The sequence below is a fragment of the Triticum aestivum genome, chromosome 3B (genome assembly GCF_018294505.1).
Source record: "Triticum aestivum cultivar Chinese Spring chromosome 3B, IWGSC CS RefSeq v2.1, whole genome shotgun sequence".
NCBI classification, from domain to species: domain Eukaryota; kingdom Viridiplantae; phylum Streptophyta; class Magnoliopsida; order Poales; family Poaceae; genus Triticum; species Triticum aestivum.
Window position 1 is genome coordinate 60,350,003 of NC_057801.1, and position 25,062 is coordinate 60,375,064.

The 25,062-nt window shown below is 46.7% G+C and overlaps 3 protein-coding genes across 3 annotated transcripts; 1 reads left to right on the plus strand and 2 right to left on the minus strand.

Moving 5' to 3' along the window:
• Positions 1-2,289: 2,289 nt before the first annotated feature.
• LOC123064756 (ubiquitin recognition factor in ER-associated degradation protein 1) lies at positions 2,290-3,505 on the minus strand. Its single transcript, XM_044488158.1, has one exon. The coding sequence runs from the start codon at positions 3,419-3,421 to the stop codon at positions 2,474-2,476; it is 948 nt and encodes a 315-aa protein (XP_044344093.1). The 5' UTR covers positions 3,422-3,505; the 3' UTR covers positions 2,290-2,473.
• A 194-nt stretch (positions 3,506-3,699) lies between these two features.
• LOC123068564 (uncharacterized) lies at positions 3,700-6,380 on the plus strand. The gene is made up of 5 exons (XM_044491168.1): positions 3,700-3,904; positions 4,008-4,147; positions 4,976-5,057; positions 5,137-5,219; positions 5,805-6,380. Exons 1-5 carry the CDS (start codon positions 3,860-3,862, stop codon positions 6,055-6,057), a joined length of 603 nt encoding a protein of 200 aa, XP_044347103.1. The 5' UTR covers positions 3,700-3,859; the 3' UTR covers positions 6,058-6,380.
• A 4,602-nt stretch (positions 6,381-10,982) lies between these two features.
• Positions 10,983-12,422, minus strand: LOC123064757 (putative E3 ubiquitin-protein ligase SINA-like 6). The gene is made up of 3 exons (XM_044488159.1): positions 12,285-12,422; positions 11,923-12,180; positions 10,983-11,825 (listed from the first exon to the last, which is right to left on the minus strand). The coding sequence occupies exons 2-3, from the start codon at positions 12,151-12,153 to the stop codon at positions 11,121-11,123; spliced, it is 936 nt and encodes a 311-aa protein (XP_044344094.1). The 5' UTR covers positions 12,154-12,180; positions 12,285-12,422; the 3' UTR covers positions 10,983-11,120.
• Positions 12,423-25,062: the final 12,640 nt, after the last annotated feature.

A 25,062-nucleotide genomic window follows, 5' to 3' on the forward strand; every position in this document is an offset into this window, starting at 1 on the left:
TGAAAGTGTTATCCCCGTCTTCAACTGCATGTCTGCAAAGGGACTACAACTCTATAGTGTTTTATCAAAGGAGGTAGTTGCATGTTCGTCACTAGGCACACAACTGTAAGTGTCACCTCGACTACAAGTGCATGTCTTTAACGTGACTGCAACTTAGTGGTGTCTTGTCGGGGAGAGGGAAGGTAGGCGGCAATTGCATGTCTGTCAGTAGGCACACAACTGCAACGACATGTCTTCAATGTGACTACAACTTTTGTGGCGTGTTGTCGAGGGGCTGGGGTACAACCCGCTAACAATTATAAGGTGTCGGACTGCATCTAGGGATGTCGGTCAGTCGCATGCACACGCTAGGCATGCAATTGCACATGTCGCACCCCCCCTCCCCTCCACGGCGCCGCAACTACAAGGGGTTACAACGTGACTGCAACTTTTGTGGTGTGTTATCAGAGGAGGGGGTTGCAACCAGCCAACAACTACAAGGTGTCGGTACAATGCGACTATAACTAAGAGATGATAGTCAGTCACATGCATGCACACACTAAACATGCAATTGCACATGCCACAACCCCCACACCTGCAAGGGAGCAGCACGACTGCAACTTGGGGGAAGGGATGCCAATATTTTTTTTTGAGAAATAGGGATGTTGATCAGTTGCATGTACACCGCTAAACCTTCAGCTGCATGTGTCACAATCAGTGTGCAACTATAAGGGGTACAACGTGACTGCAACTATGAATTTGTTTCCTATATTTTTTTTGTTTTCTAGTTCTTTTTTGGGAAACGTTCCAAATCACCCAGCGCATTTTCATCGCTCGCGTCGACCGCCTCCATTGGTTAACACACGTCCATGTGTGCCCCACATACAACGCACCCCACCGTTTTAGAAATATCTGGGACGACTCGTCCCCCTTCCTCTCGCGTTTCACCCTCGTTCTCTCAACCTTCTGTTGTGAAAAGATCTATGAAAGTTTTCGGTAACAAGACCAATGTTGCAGAATAATTTTGCAACATGACCTTTGTTATGAAAATTTCTGAGTTCTATAAAATTTCTGCGAAAGGACCTTTGTCATGAAAAAATTCTGCGACGGGACCTTTGTTGCAAAGACACTGCAACAAAACCTCCTGTTGCAAAAAATAATTTGCAACTTGACCTATGTTGCAAAAAATTCTGCCAAATGGGATGTGTTGTAGAAAATTTCCGCAACACGACTTGTGTTGCAATTGTAGAGGCTGGCGCTCAGCCGCTTAACCTGCTAGATCGGGCGGCTTGTGAGGCAACAGATCTTTTAAAAAGATACACCGCCGATGCGTAGAAGCGCCCTTATTTTTTAGCTTCAGTTTTCTTTTTCCCTTTTTCTTTTATGCATTATTTCCCATTTTATTTTGCTTTTCCTATTTTATCTGTTTTATTTCTTATCTCGTTTATCGGATTAATTTCTTCCTTTTCCCTTTATAATCATGTTTTTCCTTTTTAGTTAGTCGAAATATATTTTGTTGTGTGTATATAAATACTAAAAAATTGTTTAAGTTTTTTTTTCAAAAATACATAGTGAACATTTTTCCAATATGTAGTGAACATTTTTTCAATACACGATGAACAACTTTTAGAAGTGTTCATGCCATTTTTAATAGATATCACAAATTTTAGAAAGTGATTATGTACTTAAAATATATTCATATATTTTTAAAAAGTGTTCATGTAGTTTATAAATATTCGCGCATTCCTAAAAATATTCATGTAATATTATTAAAAAAATACGGACTTCTTTACAACATGTTCATGTAATTAAAATGGTGTAGACACTATATACCTCTATGTGTGTGTGTTTATAAAAATGGTGCAGACTCCAATATATATAGGGAAGCAAGTTCATGTACTAGCTCACGAGCAAGGAATTGCAAGCACAAAAAAAAAGGAATTGCAAGCACAAAGTCCAACCTAAATCCACCGACGAGCACACAACAACATAACTCAGACCGGGAGCCAAGGCAAAGACAACACGTCAAGATCATCGAAGAAGGAGAAAGATAGGCTAGAGCATATAGGGATGGCGTTAGTCAACCAAGACTTAATCATGAACGAGTCCTAGCTAGACCCCAATTTCGGATGTTGATAATTCTCACAGTAAATTTGCTGAAATATACAGTAGAAATTTTGACTCATACTCCCTCCGTTTCAAAATAGATGACCCAATTTTGAAATAAAGTTAATACAAAATTGAATCATCTATTTTGGGACAGAGGGAGTATTTATATGCGTGAAACAATACATCGACAATGACACTACATAGATCCCTTAATCAGGCGGGCCACACTGAAAATTTCGCCAAAATTTCACCAACATACTACAGGTAGAAAACCAAAAACATTGTGTCAAAAATAAGAAAAGCCGCATATTTTCCATGGCGAACTTTTGTGTCACTAACAACAAAACATGAACTGCAAACATGTTTCAGTCGTAGATTGGGTCTTCTAGAGGGTATACTTCTGGCCGGCGAACCGTTTGGCATCCTTGTCCTCATCGCCGTCCACCTTCTTCGCCGACTTGGCGCCGCGGGGTGGCACCGCCACCGAGCGGCCGCCGAAGAACCGAAGCACATTCTCACTAGCACTCTTCCCCTTGCCCGAAGATCCCACCGCCGGCGTCGGCGCAGGGGGCGGGGTCTGCTCCACGGGCTTGCCGTCCATCCTTATCCCGACGCCAACGAACCGCCGCTCGCCGCAGTCTTGGCATGGGGCGGCGGCGACCTTCACGGGCGCGGGAGCAACCGGCGGCTGCACGTAGTCGAGCGGCGTCGCGAAGTCGACCTCGCAGTCGGTGTCGAGGGTGGAGACGGCGTCGGCGGGCTTGGCCTCGACGACGTCGAGGAGGTACCTCTTCTCCCCCTCGGCGACGGTGATGGTGTCGCCGACCGTGACCGTGGAGTAGTTCTTCAGGTTGTGCTCGAGCAGCTCTTTCTGGTCCTTGGCGCCCAGGAAGTCGGTGGTGTGCGGCCGCAGCTTGATGGACGTGGCCTTGGGGAGCGACGTGCTGGTCATGAGCACCAGGTCGCCCTCCTCCAGCCCGGGCCGCGCCATGGCGTGGGCGGGCACGTGCACGAACCCCTCCTCGCAGCCAAACTCGAGCACGCCGCAGTGGGAGGCCGCGAGGGTGGCGGCGTTCTGGACGCGGAACAGCATCGGGTAGCCCGCCCCAACCGACTGGAGCCGGTCTAGCGCCGACGCCGGCATCACGACCCAGTTGCCGTCGTCGCTCTTGCACAGCTGCGACATGGGGCGGCACCGGAGGTACTGCGCCCACCCGCGGCGCGACCGCTGCTGCCGGAGGTACGCCTGCCACGCCGCCTCCGCCTCACGCGCGTGCTCCTCCTCCTTGCTCTCCCACTGCATCGCCGATGATCCACCCGTCGCTGCCTCCATGAGAAGAGATAAAATCAAATCACAAGATGGATCTGAAGTTTACAACGAACTCGATGGATCGATGGATCAATCTGCGAGTCCAGCCGTGGGTTTGCGCCCGATTTTATCGATGCGTTTCGTGGGTGCTACGGTCCGAGTAGAACCGGGGGCCGACTACCATACGGTGTAGTGTAGGTCGGTAAACCGGGCCCGCGTGGCGGTGAGACGACCCAGCCGGAACCCGGGCCTGTCCATGATAAGTGGGCCCGGCCCGTCAGAGCCAAACCCGGGCTTTGGTTCGGTTGAGTCAAGTCCGTCTCTGTTTCTGCTCGTGCTCCCCTCCTCCTCTGTTCTCCGGTGTTCCTCCCGCGAGACGAGACGGCCGCCTCTAAACCCTAACCCTAGATTGGATTATCGGGGCTGCGAGAGGGAGAGGGTCGGAGCGGCGGCGGCGGCGAGATGTCGGCGAAGAAGGGGCTCTCGAGCACGCTGCGGAACCTCAAGGTGAGGAATCGATCCCTCTGCCCTCCCGGCTGCTTCCTCTCGCCATGGCCTGGCCTCTCACGGGCGTGTTTTCTCTTCTCCGCGTGCGTGCGCGGTGGCGCAGTTTATGCAGCGGGCGGCGGTGGCGCAGAAGATTGAGGACAAGGCCGATGTGGAGGTGGAGGAGGCGGCGGCCGAGGTGGTGATGACGCCGGCGGCCAACGGAGGGGGTGTCGGCTCGTCGGTCCAGGTCGCCAGGAAGTGGTATGTGGGTTGTTGACTGGCCCGGTTCTTCTTCGCTGCATATGTTCTTCCCGTGCTGCTGTATTTTGGCTGGGTATGCTCGGGTTAGGGAAGTGGTTGTATAGGATTTTAGATTTGTTGTTATTAAGACTGTACGATTGCGATGCAATTCTAGTAATATTTCTGCTAGCATAGTTACTGACCCCTGCGCAAATGAAAATTGATGAAGATCGCTCTGTTTTCGGATTGGAAGTTTGATGCAAAAGGGAACTCACACAAACTCTTGTGAACATTAACCAACAGTTTTACTCAGGAAAGTGCCACATATTGGTGAAAAGCATGCCGTAGAAATGCAATTCCAGTAACTTGTGTGCTATAGTTTAGTTCCTGACCCCTGCGAAGCCGGAAATCGATGAAGAGTCACACCACTTTTGGTTCAAGTATTTGGTGCAAAAAGAAACTCATGCATACTTCTGTGAACGGTACCAGTTTCCCTTAGGCAAATGCGCATTGTGCTTATGCAGCTGCACCTAGTAACTGTTTGGGAGAGGGAAACTGTTGGCATAGTGTTACATGCTTTTGTGTCTATCTTTTGAACTTCAATCATACTTTGCAGTCTGGTCATAAATTTAAAACATGTTCAACAAATTTATTACTCCCTCCGATCCATATTACTAAATCAGCGACAAGTAATATGGATTGGAGGGAGTAGTTGTTTTGTCAGATTTTTTTTTCATCCAGTTCCATCTTTAGATTTACTGCCTTTCTTATGCAGCACAATATCCATGAAGAATTACTAGCTTTGATTTGTCACCGCAGACTAAGAAAAACTAGTTTCTTTTTTTTCAGTGTAGTTGTCATGGAGGGTAATCCGCTTCCAGGAGCTGTAAAGGGTCGAATGTCATTCCAAAATTTCAATCCATCCATTGATGTGAGTTCTGTAGCTTTTTGTCCTTCGGGCTGTTATGTCCTTTAGATGTATGTTCCCTTACACAAGCCTAGACCTGTAGAAACTAAATGACGAGGCAAGTGGTCGCCCAACACAATCAGCTTCACCTAGTAATTCTCAACAAGACAGTGCAAATACCAGCAGGTTAGCTACTACCATGATTCTTTTTCTCTTCTCTGTTAAGTTACCTTGGAAATGTTGTCAGTCACAAGTTTCATTTTAGCTATTTGCCAAGATTGATGCATTGCAAATGTGTGAAGTAATTATTTAGTTAAGGTTGCTTAATTTGGACCAATTTGATCAACGACATGTCGAGAAAACCTGTAGATTCCACTTTGTTGAGCTGGGCATGTCTATCCTTGAAGTGCTCAAATACAAGTTATATACTCAGAGGAACTGTATACTTTCAAGCTGTGTGAATGAAGGACGATGGTATTTTATTTTTTATTTTAAGAAGTTATATTGATAGAGGACATAAACAACTTTAGATTGGCGTACATACTGGGTGATGTTTTATTTATTTCTGATGCAGTTCTTTTATGTTCAAACTATTGCTAAAAATTAGATTCAGTTTGATATCGTGAGTCCTTCTAGTGTGCCATACATAATTGATATTGTATTCACCAGAAGAACACTTGCATTTATACATGGTATATGTCTTCATCAGCTGTCTTTGGCATATGTAGTTTTGAGGCTTTTTGATGACTTAAGTGGGAAATGAAACTGCAGAGTGGATGATATATCAGCATCAAGATTTAGAAGCTTCAATGTTGATAGTTCAGAAAGCATATCTCTGAACGAGTTGAAGAGAAAAGAGCCTGAGCTGGAGATGGAAACACCACCATCGCGCAAGCTCCCAAAGACGGCCGGCCAGAGCGTGGACGGCCAGCCGTCTTCGCAGAGCAATGGTCGTGGGTCTGGCAAGTCGAACAAGCATGAAAAGCTTGACTTCAATCTTCTCAGAAAACGGAAATCAAAATGAGGTCCGGGTTAGCATCAGCCAAGGCTAGCTCCGTGTACTCTTGTGTCGCCATTTCTACCCTGTACCTGATCAGCCTTTGTGCGTTGTTCCCTGAATTATTTATGCCGTAGCAGGTAGCCAGGTAAAACCGGCAGTGGTATATCTGTTGTTAACTTAGTTGGAAGGTTTACTACTGCTTTACATATCTTATTAGTTGGGGAGGTTCTGTGTTCTTCAACACTTTTCTCTCTTGTTTCACTGCATTGCTATTACTTCCTGTAAGATGTAGTAAGATTCTGCAACACCAGCGAGAATTTCAAAGTCATAGGAATGCTTTTTGATCAGGCGTGCTCATTATTGGCGGTGCAGTTGTGTTGTGCTGCAGTCATGTGCCGTACTGGAATCGGAATCGATTGCTGCCTTGGCAAAACAGGCAATCATATACATGGTCTGAGAGTGTTTTTCAGAATCTTCAGAATCAAAATACTGGCAGTTTGGCCTTGCCCAACAGGGTCAGCGGTGACCTCCTCCCTCACACCCTACCGAATCGCCTATTAGTCAGATCGGTATCGACAGCGAAGACCGATTATGTATGTAATGAAAATCCAATTGCATGAAGATTTATGTGCTGGTATGATTCGCCTATTTATCATCAAACGTCGATTATTTTCTTATAAGGTAGTCCCTTGTTGAATCATCCGGAACAAAACCAAGCTCTAGAAGAGAGAGTGCACTGTGAATCTGCTTTACTATCGACGTGTCTAGAACGTCCTCCATAAACTGGAATGGTTAAAATCATCCACTCTAGGAAATAGGTGGTTTAACACTTAAGCTTTTCATCATCCTAGCAAATCAGGTTTCTATCATTCATACCATAATGATAGAAATGCTACAAGCAACTTAATTAAGTTTAAACAAGAATCGATAAGAAAGCTCTAAGTGGGTATACTACCTCAGTACCAAAATACAAGACGTTTTTTACAAGACGTGTTTTGCAGTTCAAATTACTTTATATCATCCTACTGTCATTCGTCCGATTCGTGGATCGTAATCGTCCAATGCATTGCCTCTTCTTCGTCCGTCCGTACGAAGGATTCCCCTTGCATCTCGTCGATCCCCTTCATCTCGCCGGGGCACACGCTCTATGGAAGTCGTCCCTCACCGTCCATCCTCGTCGTCGGTCGCTGCCCTTGCTGGCCATTCTCGTCACCAGTCAAGGACCTCGCAGGCCGTCCTCACCGCCGGCTCCACCCATGCCGCAGCTGCACCCCTTGATAGCAGCTCCGCGCGGCGGCGGTAGCAGCTCGCCAGTGTGCTCGCCGCCACAGCAGCAAAACAAGATGGCGGTTGTAGCCAAATAGGACGCCGGTAGCAGCAAATTCCCCCGGTGATGCTGATTGTTGCTTGGAGCAGGAGCGTCCGTCCTCGCCGCGCTCGATTGCGGCAAAAGCGCAAGATGGTTCTAGCTTCGACTTTGCTAGTTGCAACAAAATCATGCGCTCCGTCGTCGTCACCGCGGAAACACTCCGATGATGCCGCAAAAATGGATGTTGGTTCCAGCCGCCGGCTTTGCCGGTTGTAGCAATTTCTGATGCTGGTTGAAGCAGGACGCCTGCGCCAGTTGTAGCAAAAAAAATGCGACGGCTCCGTGTGACGTAGCAAAACGCGGCTACGGTTGTAGTCGGATGGGACATCGGTTGTAGCAATTCATGATATCCGTTGAACGATGGTTCTTGCGATGTAGCAAAACGCAACGCCGGCTGTAGCTTAATGGTATGTCGGTCATAGCAAATTGTGACACCAGTTGTAGCATCTAATAAAAATTGCGACGTCTGCTGTGTTGCTAGGAACATCACCGCTGTCCTCGCAGCTTGCCGTCACCACTCCCGCTTCATGGACGGCGTGGTGGACGCCTACAAGGTGCCGTGCCTCTACAAGGGATTCGGCTGCGCCATGGACGACATCCCCTACCACTCGGCCGCCGACCACAAGGCCAGCTGCAAGCACGCGCCCTGCTACTGCTTCGACTGCCGGTTCGTGGGCTCGCCGGTGAAGCTCGTGCGCCACCTCGCGTCGCCGTCCGGCGCGCACGCGTGGCCCGTGGAAAAGATCAAGTACGAGGTGCCCCAGCCGTTCGTCGTGCCGGCATCGTCCGAGGACCAGCGCCGCCTGCTGGTCGCGGAGGACGGCCGCGTGTTCCTCCTGGCCGTGGGCGCCGGCAGGGAGCCGGCCGCGGCCGGCCGCCGCCCCGTCACCGTCGTGTGCGTCAGGGGCAACGCCGACACCAAGCCCCTGTACACGGGCGTGCTCTGGGTGGACGGCCCTCCGGCGCCCCCGCGCCAGCCGCTCGGGTGCAGCTTGAGGCTGAAGGCGACGGTGGCGAGCTGCTCCGTCCCCGGCGCCGTGGACATGGAGCAGGGCTGGCTCCACGCCCATGTCAGCCCCAACATGCTGCACGTACGGAGAGTCCGGCGAGCTTCATCTGCGCCTTTGTCTCACCAAGCTCTCCTGAATTAGCTACCCCGGCCTCTCTTAACTTAATCACCATGGCTACTAAGCTACACTTGTCGTTGGGTGGATTTATGGATGGTGCGCCTTGACTTGTTAATTAATTTGCGGATGATTTGCGCTTCTTAATTTGTGCATCACTGTTTGGTGGAGTGGGTTTTTGAAATGAAAAAAAAAACGGAATCTCTGTCTGCCCACCTTGTGTTCTCTGTTTGTATGGGTGGCAGCAGGGCTCCCTGCTAGGGATCACGAATGCATCACATCTTGCCGTTTTGTTGCAAGATCATCGGCAGCCTCGCAAGGCCATGCACAGGCAAATGCAGGCTCTCACCGCTTGCCCGTGCACCTCACTCTGTGGGTGACTCCGGTGGCCAAGAGAAAATCCCGCAAAAACCGGTACTGCAAAATCGTTTTGTAGTTCCCCCTAAAATGATTTTGCGGGAACTGAAAATTTAAAAACCTCTTCGCGCTACAAATTTAAAAGCATAGTCCATACATAGTTCATCACACCCGAAACTAAACGACACTGAATCGACAGACTCTCACTCATCTAGGCCTAGGTAGTAGGCTTCGGCGGACTTGCGGAGCGCGTTGGCGAGGGCGAGCCCCTCAATGGTGTCCCAGCACCGCTTGATGTACGGGGGAAAAGATTATCGTGCAGCTCGTTGAACCGGGCCCACAGGCACCACCTGCGCCGCGGGAGAGACGGACGCGGTCGCGCGCTTGCTTGGATCGCCATGGCTCGACAGCAGACTGGATGGTGATGTCGGCCTCGGCGTCGTGTCGGCCAAGCTTGCGCGTCGGCGACCCGCCACATCTATGAGCAGCACCGACCATGGAGTGGGAGAACAAAATGGCGGATTCAAGGCGGGATTGGACACCAGAGGCTGGGATGGCTATCTGCGGGGCGGGCGATTTTGCGGCGGAGGGATAGGGTTCCGTAACCCTAAATCCCGACCAAACCCGTAGACATAGTGTCTGAGGGATGGTTTTGCGGGCCGTCTCCAAATTTTCTATGGGTCAGGCTAAATCTAGCGGATCTATTTGAGGCAAAAAAATACAAGATCCCGCAAAATGGCTGGAATTTTACGGGCGACGAGCTTTTGCGGCATATGCTAGAGATGCTCGAATCAATCCGCTTTTCCCGCACTCGCCCCTCTGTGCCCTTTCCTCGCCGCCGGCGAGCTTGCCCATGTAGCTGACGACAGTGGCGGGGTTTCATTTTTGAAATGAAAAAAAAATGGAATCTCTGCCGGCCCCGTTGAAGATAACAAGTAACTTAACCGACAATTGCTTAATTTCCAAATCTAACAAACCTTTATATGTCTAGGCAATTTTTTGTTGAAAGCCTTTGTTACCGCTCTGAAACCCAAGTTCATCAATGTGAACATTCTCGTAAAGGAATCATTGTAACTCGGATGTTCATGTGCCATTCTGTGATACTAATGTCTCACAACCTGCTGCTTCGAATTAAGTATCTCGAAACGATTTTGAACTTGTTTTCTCACGCACGTTACTAAATGGTATTTTAATGTACTTGGAAAAGGCGCATGACTGCTGTTACTCGAGACTAGCAAAAACTACCCAGATGCGTCTTGCCATCCTGAGATGTAGCCAACCAGCAATAGATTGAAATTTGTGTAAGCAACTACACTTATAAATTCGTGGGGAAAAATATGTTTGTAACACGAAGGCTGAAGCTATTATATTTTAGTTCTGTTCATTGATGAACTTACATCTATGGAGGCTGAACAACATCAGTCAGTTTTTTTCTTTCTAGTGAAACATCATTTTAGTTAAGTTGATGTTGTCTGAAATCATTTCATCTTGTCCAAATAGTTCAGAACAGCAGAAGCATATGGCTGATGTTATTTAGAGCAGGAAGTGTTCTTTGATATGGTTCGAAAAAGAAAAGAAAATATTTTGTGCAAAATGCTTGAAGTGCAGGATTTACTCCAACAAAATTTACGACTTTAATATATTTTACAGTCGCTCTGTTAACTCACACCATCATCAATTTTCTGTTTTGCTCCCTACGGGATAATATGGAGGGCTTGATAACCTGGTAATGTTGTACATAATGAGTAATAGTACTATCTTCACTGAAGCAGCAAGATGATCAAGAAAGCAATGGAACATGGAGGCATGTCTCGCCACACAAGAGTCCACCACGGGGCCGAGCAGCAAGATGGTCAAGAAAGCTGCCCATGATTCTGAATTCTGATGGGTAGCAGCAGAGGAGGATGCGACGGAGGTAGATGATGACTTTATCTTTATGGTCCTTGTCGCTCGGAGTGGCTGAGGGGTGACGGGCAAAGCTGCCCCTTCCAGCACTTTGCACTTTGCACTTTGCACCGAAACGGCAAGCCATGGGTGGGCGGGTGGTGTGTGCAGGAGCAGCCAACATGCAACCTACTCTAGTCTAGTCTCACATTAAATTTCACTGCAGGTTACCCGGATGACATTGCACTGATAAATCTTTAATTAACAGCACCCAAACAGTTTAAGCTGGATCTCCAGACCATGGAGCACGATTTGCCGGTGGTAGAAGGGATACATCGATCGATCAGCAGGAATCAGCGGGAGATCTTGTCGATGCGGGTGTTGAGAGAAACCTCCATGGACGCCGCATCCCCGGCCACCGGAACCATGTACATCCGCGGCACCGCCAGGAACGTCGGTTCGTCCACGGCGACCACCGCGCCGGGCGTGGCGCTGCTCCTCATCTGGATGTCCACCAGGGCCATGTCTGCCCTGCCGCCGCTCGCCGGCTGCACCAGGTTCACCCACATCTTGCACGAGAAGCGCGGCTGCGTGGCCGCGCTCGCCCTCACGCACACCACCGACACGGCGGCCGCGGCGGCCCCGAGCGCGCCCACGGTCAGGAGGAACGCGCGGCCGTCCTCCTCGGCCACGAGCAGCTGCCGCGGCCCCGACACCGGGACCTGGCTGACCCGACCGTACTGGACGGTGCGCACCGGCACCGAGTGGAGGTCGGCGAGGTGGCCCGCAAGCGCATGCGGCGCGCCGACGAAGCCGCAGCCGGGCTCCGTGCAGGCGCAGGGCGCGTGGGGGCAGGCGCTCCGGTGGTCGGCGGCCTCGTGGTAGGGCACGTACGTCTGGCAGGCCGCGTGGGGGCACGCGACCTTGGCCGAGGACACGATGGCGTCCAGCGCGGGGCAGGGGGAGAAGAACCCGCCGCCGTCCTCGCACGCCCTGCACTGTCCGCCGGGCAGCAGGGTCACGCAGCCGCCGCAGGCCAGGTGCCCGCCTTTGTTGCACTGCACACAGATCGGAGCCCGTAGGTAAATAAATCGGCACGACCGCACGAAAGAATCGATCGACCGGATTGTGGAGGAAACAGAGAGAGCACGGAACCTGGAAGACCGGAGGCTTGAAGGGGAGGGTGCAGAGCGGGCAGTGAAGCAGGCTCATGTCGATCTTCACCGCGAGCTCCACTCTGGAACCGTGCCCCGCCTCCGCAGGAACGATTGCTCCGCCTTCGTCTCCCCCTCCGACCGCATGGTGCACGCTGATCTCTTCTTGCTTCACATGGCCGTCGGGTAGCTCCAGCCTCGCCTTCTTGGCGCGCTCGTCGGATTTCTCCATCGTCGACGGTGAGTCCCTGTTGGAAACCTTTCACGAGGTGGAAGAGTAAGGGAAGGGAGCGAGGAAAAGGAAGCCCGGCCGGTAAAAGAAGAGGAGCTCTTTAAAAATCCCGCACAGAATTCTCTGCTTACTCTTCACTGCCGAGCTCAGTCAGGACAGTATTTTCCCGAACTGAGTGGCTGAATGAAATGCGCAATGCATTGGTGTCCGGCACTAGGCACGTGAAGGAGGGGTGCTAGAGGATGCACTGCGGCCTTGCAGAAATTTTCTCTCTTCCTTTTGAACACGGCGTGCACAAGTCTGTTTTCCTTGCTTTATTTTCGAGCTCCAACGATTCGTCAGACGGTTTGAACATTTGTCCCGTTTTACTTCTCATCTATTCACAAAAGATCTCACTAATAATAAACCGTCCTCGTAAAGCTTTCGTCCGGGATCTGGAACCACTTCGCATTGAGATAAAGCAGCGAAAATGATCAAACACCCAAGTAAAACGAGGCAAATGATTAAATCTTATTCGACCGGGCATAATACAAATATATATTATATTAGAGTACAAAAATTTCACCACGTTATGTTTCTTCTTGCATAATATAAATGGTGCAATTTTTGTACTAATCGTGTGGAAATTTTTGTTTTAAGTTTCTATTTCACTTTCTTTCTAATTTAAGGGTATACCAATGACACTAACCTTCTTTTAAACTTATTTCTATGCAAATTCTACTATTATATGTTTGTTATTACAGATATAAAAAACTGCAATTTATGTGTAAATTTGTGGAAATTTTATCATGATTTCTTTTTATTTATTTCTTCTTGAAGGGTGGTACCAATGCCACTACATTCTTTCTTAGAAAATGTTATTCTTTTATTTTGTGTGTGTAAATAAGTATACACACAAGTACTATGCAACATGTGTGTGAATTATAGTAGAGTGCAAACAATATCATATGTTCCTTTTTGCATATTACTAAAAGTGCAATTTCAATGCAAACTTGTGTGTAATCTTTTTTCTCTTTTTCTTTCTTCTTAAAGGGGTTTATTATTCCCTGGAGAACTTTATTATTTTGATTTTCTTTCAGTTTTCTGAATTTTTTTTCTTCTTAAAGGGTTTCATTCTTGTATAGAAAACTTCATTATTTCGATTTTATTAGTCTTTATTTTATTTTATTTTATTTTTTCTTTAAGGGCAATACTAATATCATTCCACTATTATATGCTTATTTTTGCATATTTTAAAAAGTGCGATTTATGTATAAAGTGTGTGAAAATTTTGTCATCTTTTTATTTTCTTCTTGGTAAAGAGGAATGCTTATGCCACTAATTCATTACTTCTTAAACAATATTTTTTTTTGTGTGTGTAAGTGTACACGCAAGTACTATACATGATGTGTGTAAATTATACTAGATTGTGAAGATTGCACTATTATACGTTTATTCTTTGTGTATTACCAAAAGTGTGATTTGAATGTAATGTTGTGTGCAAGTTTTTATACATTTTTTCATTCTTGAAGGGCAATACTTATACTACTAATATATTCTTGCTTAGAAACTTTCGTTATTTTAATTTGGTTAATTTTGTATCATACATAATTTCTGAAAACTTGTAAAATCATATGTGTGCACTTATATGTAATGCATGTACTCATATCCATCCAGCACAAAAGTTCAAATTGTGAATGGTCATGTACGTGAGACCCACCATGATTCATGCATGCCATGCGGAACAATGGATGCATGTACCCTTTTGAATAACACGAGCACGTAGGTCGTGCAGGATCGTTCTTTCCTTCCCTCGAAGGAAAGGCTAGCCGCCGCCTCCTCCTTCCTCCACAAAAAAGTTAGGGTTTCTGTCTCCCGCCGTTGTCGCCACAGGTCCGCCTCCTCTCCGGTGGCCCTAGGGCCATGGGGGCGCGGTGGATCTCGGCAAAGGCCGGCGAGAGGGCTCTGTTTTTAGTCGTTTCTTTCAGTTTTGCTAGGGTTTGTGTCCTGCTCAGGAAGACGAGACGGCGGCGGCTCCCTGAAGATGGAATAAAGGTCTCCCCGCCTAGTCCCCGTTCCGGCGGCGCGTCTAGCACCGTTGGTGGGCGTGTGGAGGTGTGTCTCCGGTGGATCTATCTTTGGTGGATTTGCTCGGATCTCGTCGTTGTTCGTCTACGTTCGCGTGTCTTCGGATTGGATCTTTCTGATCTACGTTATTTTTCATCTGCGACGGTTGCTGTTCTGGTGCGCTGGTCCTACGGGGCCTTAGCACGACGACTTCCCGACTGTCTACTACAACAAGTTGTGCCCGACTCCGGCGATGGAGGGGCGATGACGGCGGCACGCCTTCGGCTCGCTTCAGTGCTGGTAGTCGTCGCTAGGTGGTCTACGGATCTGGATGCAATTTTTATTATTTCTGGTATTCGTTGTACTGCCATGATTGAAGATGAATAGATCAGAAATTTTCTCGCAAAAACAAAAGAATGACCTTGAGCCTTGTTTTTCGTATTTATTATTGGGATTAATCTTACGGAAAAAAAGTGACCGGCCCTAAAAACAAAATCAGTCGACTGACGCGAAGTCAGTCCCTTTTTTTCCTTTCCCTATCTAACACAGGGTCTAAATTTTATGCCCAATGTGACATTTCCCTCCATTTTTGCATCTAATGCGTTGAATAACACATGAGGAGCAAAAACATCTTTTCATGTGCTGTCCAAAATCCAGCCTGATGCATTCTCCCCAATAACTAAATCAGTATGTAGGATGCATCCATGATTAGTGACCATCAACTCAATCACAACCAGACCAGAATTTACTGTTAAGCGATGCTGAATATGTACTACTTCCTCTGTAAAGATTTTTTTTTTAAAAAAAAGCAAAGAAGGGCTCCGCCCTTCCGATTACCATTAAGGGAAACCAACACTGGCGGTGAGCTTGGCGTCAGGCAAATCATGCTGGCTTGGCAGGCGATGGGGTCTGCAGGCGGGTCCCACCTCAACTGCCGTTTGACACCTTTTGACCGCAGACCGGGGTCATGAAGGGTAGCGTGCACCCTCCGCTGCCGTCACAAGACAATTACCATCCACCTACGTGGGTTTTTGAAATTTGAAAATGCTGGCAAACGAATAGCAGTAGAACAAAAAGTGCTTGCGGGAAAAGGTGCAAAATATGTTGTAAAACTTAAAAAAAACATGTGCTGAAAAATATGCTATAAAACTTTAAAAAACAAGCGCTTGAAAATATGTTAGTTAGGGCATCTAGGACGTAGACATTCAAACACCCGCAACTGTCTGGACCACGTGGTCCGGGCGTGTTTTATCATCCCTAACGCGGTCTTGTATCTGTCCGCCGGTCGGTCCGGACGTCTTTTCTCGTGCAAACTAGAGGCAAACTCAGGGGATAGGGGAAGGGGCTTTGCGGAGTGCGAACACCAACCATGTAGGACTAAGACACCCCTGCCCCATTGGAATTCCCTGCCGACCCACTTTGTCCCTTTTTCTTCCACTCCACCCCTACCCCCCTTCGTTTCATCTGTACCCTCGTCGTCCAACACCGTCGTTGTACCTATTCGGCCGTCGCCCAGGCATCCTCAAATGTCCGTAGACACCACCCACGCGACTGCCCGCCTTGGACTACGCCGTTGTCCGCCCAGGGACCCCTCCACTGTCAGGTACTCTCTGCACCCCTGCCAACGCTGTCCATGGCGGATACCGCATTGATCTTTTTTTTTGAACTTCTTGTTGTTTTCTAGAGAAGCACAATGGCGGGATACTCGGTGTTCGAGGATGAGTTGTTGCGTGATATCGTTGTTGGTCGTTTCTAATGACTTGGTAGGCATGAACAAGGGCCCCACCTTTTGACAAAGCTTGCATGCTTCCTTTCATGAGCAAAAAACTTCGCGCCCTACAACATGCACGTCATCCATGCACCTAAATGTGAAGTCGCTAATGCATCGGTGGTACACCATTTGCAACTGTGCCATGAAGTTTTGCGATGCGATTCACCAAGTGGAGACAAGGTGGCCATTGGGGTCATCAACAATGGAGATCGTAAGTGTTGCTTCATGTTTACCCTACACGTTGGTCTATTCATTTATTCACTCAATGTTGTTGTACATGTTCTATAGCTTGCATGCGCTGCCATGATGTACTATAGGGTCGAGGGCAGGCCATTCACGCACATACATTGTTGGATGAATCTCAAGGGGCAGTCTGTGTGGGACGACATGTGTCGGTTGTGGCTCTAGTATCATTGAATTTGAAATAGTTGATTCCAAAAAACTTGTCGAACATTCGATTATCTCATTGAATTTGAACTATTATTGTACTAGAGATCTTTGAATGGATGGATTGTGTTATTTCCATAATTACTTTGAGTGTTGCGGGCTATTTTCTATAAATTATGTTTGAACTTTGCTGAATTATGTTCTGTTTGCAGGAATTTCATCCAGTTTGAAATATATGCCGACATGGTTGGATGCCTAGCTCCCGCATCAGTGTCCTTCACGGAAGGATACATTGTTCGTTTTGGGGGTCAGCGTTCAAGATGCCCTTAGCTATATGGCGCACGTTAGTTCACCTGCGAAGCAGTGTTGCATATAGTACTCAAATGATAACAAATACATAGAGCAACCAAGCTGGGATGGTTAGGTTTCTTGTGGTGTGGAGTTAGGAGGAGAGGAAGGAGGAGTGTGAGAAGAGAGATGAGGACCACATGGTTGCTTTTTGTTGGTTAATTAGATGTGCGGACTACCGCATAGCTCCCCTCAAGCTGCTTCAGGCTTGCGGAAAACAGACGTCCAGACTGCTTCATGAATTGATAGAGCTCCCAAATGGATGACAAAAGTTAACAAAAAGGATCCAAGCACTTCAAACATATAACGGGGCTTTAAGGGTGTGGTTGGTAAGGTGCATGAGCTCAAAACCTCCCTATAGAATCCACGGTTTGGCGGGTTGTATGGGCTCACCTCGACTATGCCCATCTCATGCAAAAAGGCCTCTCAGCCATGCTGAGTTCAACACACCCATATAGTGTGCACGGACGCAGCCATGCTCGCCCGAACCCTAAAAATAGTTCAAAATTTCAAAAAAAATTAAATCCACAAAAAATGTTTATAATGTCAAATTTTGTTTAAATTTTCAAAAAATGTTCACAATCTTAAAATTGGTTTAAATTTTTGAGAAATATTTAGAATTTGAATAATTTTTAAATTCTCAAAAAATAGTTTTTCAAACTTTTTAAGATTTTAAAAAATATTCAAAATTCCAAATGTTGTCTCAGTTTTCTAAAAATGTTCAAAATTTCAAAGTTTATTATATCTTTAAAAGGTTTAGAATTTATAATTTTTCTTAAGTTGAAAAAACAGAATTAAAATTCTTTAATTTTTTTTTAAAAAATAGAATTTTATATTTTGTTTAAATTTTTCAAAACTATTCAAAATTTCAATTTTTTAAAATTTTAGAAAATTTTATGGATTTATAAAATCATAAATCCAACATTTGCTTAAGTTTTTTCAAAAAAATTGGAACTCCAAAATTTGTTTAAATTTTTCAAAAAATTTGAATTACATTCACCATTCAAAAAATATTTCAAATTTAAAATAATTCAGCATGTCTATATATAGCTGGCCAAATGGGCCGGTGTTTTCGGGCCGGCCGGTGAGCACGCCGGCACGGCCCGCCTTTGGGCCAGGCACGGCACGGACTAAACGGGTCGGGCCAGGCACGCGGCACGCCCTGGGCCATGCCTGGGCCTGGAGCCTAGGCACGCGGGCCGGCACGGCATGGCCCGATTAAGTTTATTTTTTATTTTTTTATACATCTATATATGGCCCAATATGTAAAAATAGGCTAAAAAACACTCAGTGCGTCAAATAATAGGCTGAAAATATGCGCCCACCGTGCTAAACGGGCCAACGTGCCGGCCCGTTTACTAACTGGGCCGTGCCTGGGCCTGGGGGCGCAGCACGCGGGCCAGCACGGCACGACCCGTATAGTAATCGTGCCCTGGCGGGCCGTGCCGGGCCAGGCACGATTATAATGGGCCGGGTCGTGCCGTGCCGGGCCGGCCCGTTTGGCCAGGTATGTGTCTATACACATGCGGGCTGCCAAAGAAAGTGTCACCTCAGCTTGTCTAAGCACATACATTGCTATTCGACAACAACAAATGTATGTACTCATCATTCCTAGAGTTAGCATGTCTCAAAGGGGAACAACAATGCTATAGTGGGAACTGCTACCAAACACACCTTAAGGCTATTCTTTGGAGATGCGAAAGTGCCTTTCTGCTCCCGAGCTCAAATGAGCTCGGTGGATAGTAAAACCAATTTTTTTCAAGAAAATCCATTTTTTTTGGAAGAAACATTGACAAAAGTTCTAAGTGCTTGCAAAAATTCGTAATGGAATCACATTACTGTAAGGCGTGGAAAATAAAACAAATTCAGTGCTCCAAAATGCTTTTGAAAGTAGCATTTTCAGAGTACCGATTTTGTTTTTTTGCCATGCCTTCTAGGGATGTGATTTCATGAAGAATTTTGCATGTGCTTAAAACTTTTGCCAATGTTTCTACCAAAAAAAAATTGGAATTTGTTTTTTTAAAATAATTTTATTTTGATTTTACTGTTTACGAGAGCTCATTTGAGCTCGGGAGCAGAAACTCTGCATCTAGATGCGCTTTGTTCCACGAGCCTTAGTCCCAAATGCTGCCTTATACCATGTTACGGCCCATGAAAGAACGTTTATACAGGGCTGCTATAACTCTTGGCATTCTAGAATGGTTCCTCGACCACAAGAAACAGCTCATCTGCCGGCCCAGTAGCTAGCAGCCTCTATCTTCTTTTCTAAAACTTTTTATTCCTTTTTAACCTTTTATTCGTCCCCTCTTTAGATTCAATGGTCCAGAAAATATTTGTATTTGAAATACAGTTATATCTATTATATATAACCAGGTTAAAAAGTGAAAATTTTGTTCCTGTAATTAAAAAGTGTTTGAATATTCAAGAAAATGCCCGTGTAATCTTAAAAAGTGGTCACACCGTTTTTTAAAGTTCGTTAAAAAATTAAAAATGTGCGTGCGCGCGCGCGCGCGTTTGTGTGTGTGTGAAAATGGTTATTTACATTTTCGCCTTAGTATTGCCCCCTCTCCCGACAGTATCACCCTTAATTTCTGGTTCTCCTTAGTTTGTCCTAAAATGTTAGGTTGTCTTATGCTTTTTCCCTACCACCCCGTTCTTGTCTGGTTGGCATCATTTTCCCATGACGGGGGTTGACTTTGGAAACCTTTGCACCTTCTTATAGGTGGGCCCACCATTAAGTGAAGAGATGCACATAATCGTTTAGGTCGTGTTCTTCCTCGACGCATTAAGCGTCAAATAAAAAACTCCCAAAGCTCATGGAGATATAGGTCAAACTTTATGTTTGCAGAATAATGAAGACAACAGTCAAATAGACGGATTAGTTTTTTCATAAAGAATGAATATGTAGACAATAATATCTTAATCTTTTTGTTTTCAGTGATTGCCAAAATAGTTCACCGGTGGATACGTTGCAAACTACATACTGGTGATAAGGCAAGGAAAATGAAAGTATTTCACCCAGACTATTGTGTTGATCTTGAAGTTTTCCTCAAGATGGTGAGGGATGAGATGTCGATCATCATAAAGGATTATACTAAAGTTGTGCACACCTTTTGACATGGAGGAGGGCGCAAATATAGGCCTTCCACTTCATCAACGATTTGGATGTTCTTGATCTATCCGTTTACTGTTTATGATGCTATTGATGTTAAAGATTTTAGATGTCAAATGTGAAGAGAGGGGTGTCGGTGTCAAAACCGGCAGATCTCTGGTAGGGGGTCCCGAACTGTGCGTCTAAGGATCGAAGGTAACAAGGAGGCAGGGGACACAATGTTTACCCAGGTTTGGGCCCTCTTAATGGGGGTAATACGCTACTTCCTACTTGATTGACTATGATGAATATTGGGGTTACAAGAGTTGATCTACCTCGAGATCGTAATGGCTAAACCCTAGATGTCTAGCTTGTATGATTGTGATCCTGCCCTACGGACTAAACCCTCTAGTTTATATAGACACCGGAAGGATATAGGGTTGCACAGAGTCGGTTACAGAAGAAGGAAAATACATGATCTGGACGCCAAGCTTGCCATCAACGCAAAGGAGAGTCCCATCCGGGCACGGGAAAAGTATTCTATCTTGTATCTTCACGGCCCATCAGTCTGGCCCATATCACATCGACCGGACGCCCGAGGACCCCTTAGTCCAGGACTCCCTCAGTAGCCCCTGAACTAGGCTTCAATGACGATATATGTGGCGCGCCAACTGTCTTTGGCATTGCGAGGCGGGTTCCCCTTTTACGAATACTTCAACATAGTTTTCTGCACACAAGAACTATGTACAGCCTTGCTTAACACGTACAACCCTAAGCTGTAAAAAGTAACAATACTTAAAAAATACGTGACGTCTATGGGCCACTTTTTCAGTGAGATGTTATGTTCTGGCCTTTACAATTTTTCTGAACCATTTTACAGCCTCGTTTCGTATTTTGAGGTACGGCAAGTGACATGTCCTGTCGAAGCAGAGATCTGTTGGAAATATGCCCTAGAGGCAATAATAAAAGCATTATTATTATATTTCCTTGTTCATGATAATTGTCTTTTATTCATGCCATAACTGTATTATCAGGAAATCGTAATACACGTGTGAATACATAGACTTCAATACGTCCCTAGTGAGCCTCTAGTTGACTAGCTCGTTGGTCAACAGATAGTCATGGTTTCCTGACTATGGATATTAGATGTCATTGACAACGGGATCACGTCATTAGGAGAATGACGTGATGGACAAGACCCAATCCTAAGCATAGCACAAGATCGTGTAGTTCGTTTTGCTAGAGCTTTTCCAATGTCAAGTATCTCTTCCTTAGACCATGAGATCGTGTAACTCCCGGATACCGTAGGAGTGCTTTGGGTGTACCAAACGTCACAACATAACTGGGTGACTATAAAGGTGCATTACAGGTATCTCCGAAAGTGTCTGTTGGGTTGACACGGATCGAGACTGGGATTTGTCACTCCGTATGATGGAGAGGTATCACTGGGCCCACTCGGTAGTGCATCATCATAATGAGCTCAAAGTGACCAAGTGTTTGGTCACGGGATCATGCATTACGGTACGAGTAAAGTGACTTGCCGGTAACGAGACTGAACGAGGTATTGGGATACCAACGATCGAGTCTCGGGCAAGTAACATACCGATTGACAAAGGGAATTGTATACGGGGTTGATTGAATCCTCGACATCGTGGTTCATCCGATGACATCATCGAGGAGCATGTGGGAGCCAACATGGGTATCCAGATCCCGCTGTTGGTTATTGACCAGAGAGCCGTCTCGGTCATGTCTGCGTGTCTCCCGAACCCGTATGGTCTACACACTTAAGGTACGACGACGCTAGGGTTATTAGGAAGACTTGTATGTGATTACCAAAAGCTGTTCGGAGTCCCGGATGAGATCCCGGACGTCACGAGGAGTTCCGGAATGGTACGGAGGTAAAGATTTATATATGGGAAGTTGTCATACGGACACCGGAAGGTTTCGGGGGCATATCAGTATTGTACCGGGGCCACCGGAAGGGTTCCGGGGGTCCACCGGGAGGGGCCACCCTCCCGGGGGGGCCACATGGGCCGCGTGGGGCAGGAGCCAGCCCCTGGAGGGCTGGGCGCCCCCCCTTGGGCCCATGCGCCTAGGGTTGGGGGGGAACCCTAGAGGGGGCGCCCCCTTTGCTTGGGGGGCAAGTCCCCCCTCCCTGGCCGCCGCCCCCCCTCTAGATCCCATCTAGAGGGGCCGGCCCCCCTTGCCCCTTCCCCTATAAATAGAGGGGTGAGGGGAGGGCTGAACACCCAAGCCAAGGCGCAGCCCCTCCCCTCCCCAACACCTCTCCTCCTCCGTTGTGTGCTTGGCGAAGCCCTGTCGGAGCACTGCCTCTCCACCATCATCACGCCGTCGTGCTGCTGCTGGAGCCTTCTTCCTCAACCTCTCCTTCCCCCTTGCTGGATCAAGAAGGAGGAGACGTCGCCCGTACCGTACGTGTGTTGAACGCGGAGGTGCTGTCCGTTCAGCACTTGGTCATCGGTGATCTGAATCACGGCGAGTACGACTCCATCATCACCGTTCCCTCGAACGCTTCCGTACGCGATCTACAAGTGGTATGTAGATGCAAACTCACTCCCTTGACTCGTTGCTTAGATGAACTCATAGATGGATCTTGGTGAAACCGTAGGAAAAATTTTAATTTTCTGCAACGTTCCCCAACAGTGGCATCATGAGCTAGGTCTATGCGTAGTTCTCTATTGCACGAGTAGAACACAATTTTGTTGTGGGCGTAGATCTTGTCAACTTGCTTGCCGCTACTAGTCTTATCTTGCTTCAGCGGTATTGTGGGATGAAGCGGCCCGGACCAACCTTACACGTACGCTTACGTGAGACCGGTTCCACCGACTGACATGCACTAGTTGCATAAGGTGGCTGGCGGGTGTCTGTCTCTCCCACTTTAGTTGAAGCAGATTCGATGAAATGAAGGGTAAATAGAAGTTGACAAAATCACGTTGTGGTTATTCGTAGGTAAGAAAACGTTCTTGCTAGAACCCAATTGCAGCCACGTAAAAGATGCAACAACAATTAGAGGACGTCTAACTTGTTTTTGCAGCAATTGTCATGTGATGTGATATGGCCAGAAGTTGTGATGAATGATGAATGATATATTGTGATGTATGAGATCATGTTCTTGTAATAGGAATCACGACTTGCATGTCGATGAGTATGACAACCGGCAGGAGCCATAGGAGTTGTCTTTATTTTTTGTATGACCTGCGTGTCATTGAAGAACGCCATGTAAATTACTTTACTTTATTGCTAAACGCGTTAGCCATAGAAGTAGAAGTAGTCGTTGGCGTGACAACTTCATGAAGACACGATGATGGAGATCATGATGATGGAGATCATGGTGTCATGCCGGTGACGAAGATGATCATGGAGCCCCGAAGATGGAGATCGAAGGAGCTATATGATATTGGCCATATCATGTCACTACTATATAATTGCATGTGATGTTTATTATGTTTATGCATCTTGTTTACTTAGAACGACGGTAGTAAATAAGATGATCCCTTATAATAATTTCAAGAAAGTGTTCCCCCTAACTGTGCACCGTTGCTAAAGTTCGTCGTTTCGAAGCACCACGTGATGATCGGGTGTGATAGATCCTTACGTTCACATACAACGGGTGTAAGACAGATTTACACATGCAGAACACTTAGGGTTAACTTGACGAGCCTAGCATGTACAGACATGGCCTCGGAACACAAGAGACCGAAAGGTCGAACATGAGTCGTATGGAAGATACGATCAACATGGAGATGTTCACCGATGATGACTAGTCCGTCTCACGTGATGATCGGACACGGCCTAGTCGACTCGGATCGTGTAACACTTAGATGACTAGAGGGATGTCTAATCTGAGTGGGAGTTCATTAAATAATTTGATTAGATGAACTTAATTATCATGAACTTAGTCTAAAACTTTTGCAAAATATGTCTTGTAGATCAAATGGCCAACGCTCATGTCAACATGAACTTCAACGCGTTCCTAGAGAAAACCAAGCTGAAAGATGATGGCAGCAACTATACGGACTGGGTCCGGAACCTGAGGATCATCCTCATAGCTGCCAGGAAACAATATGTCCTAGAAGGACCGCTAGGTGACGCTCCCGTCCCAGAGAACCAAGACATTATGAATGCTTGGCAGTCTCGTGCTGATGATTACTCCCTCGTTCAGTGTGGCATGCTTTACAGCTTAGAACCGGGGCTCCAAAAGCGTTTTGAGCAACACGGAGCATATGAGATGTTCGAGGAGCTGAAACTAGTTTTCCAAGCTCATGCCCGGGTCGAGAGATATGAAGTCTCTGACAAGTTCTATAGTTGTAAGATGGAGGAAAATAGTTCTGTCAGTGAGCACATACTCAAAATGTCTGGGTTGCACAACCGCCTGTCCCAGCTGGACATTAACCTCCCGGATGAGGCGGTCATTGACAGAATCCTTCAGTCGCTCCCACCGAGCTACAAGAGCTTTGTGATGAACTACAATATGCAGGGGATGGTGAAGACCATTCCTGAAGTATTTTCAATGCTGAAGTCAGCAGAGGTTGAAATCAAGAAAGAACATCAAGTGTTGCTGGTCAATAAGACCACTAAGTTCAAGAAGGGCAAGGGTAAGAAGAACTTCAAGAAGGACGGCAAAGATGTTGCCGCGCCCGGTAAGCCAGTTGCCGGGAAGAAGTCAAAGAATGGACCCAAGCCTGAAACTGAGTGCTTTTATTGCAAGGGGAAGGGTCACTGGAAGCGGAACTGCCCCAAATACTTAGCAGACAAGAAGGCCGGCAACACTAAAGGTATATTTGATATACATGTAATTGATGTGTACCTTACCAGTACTCGTAGTAACTCCTGGGTATTTGATACCGGTGCCGTTGCTCACATTTGTAACTCACAGCAGGAGCTGCGGAATAAGCGGAGACTGGCGAAGGACGAGGTGACGATGCGCGTCGGGAATGGTTCCAAGGTCGATGTGATCGCCGTCGGCACGCTACCTCTACATTTACCTACGGGATTAGTTTTAAACCTCAATAATTGTTATTTAGTGCCAAGTTTGAGCATGAACATTGTATCTGGATCTCGTTTAATACGAGATGGCTACTCATTTAAATCCGAGAATAATGGTTGTTCTATTTATATGAGAGATATGTTTTATGGTCATGCCCCGATGGTCAATGGTTTATTCTTAATGAATCTCGAACGTAATGTTACACATATTCATAGCGTGAATACCAAAAGATGTAAAGTTGATAACGATAGTCCCACA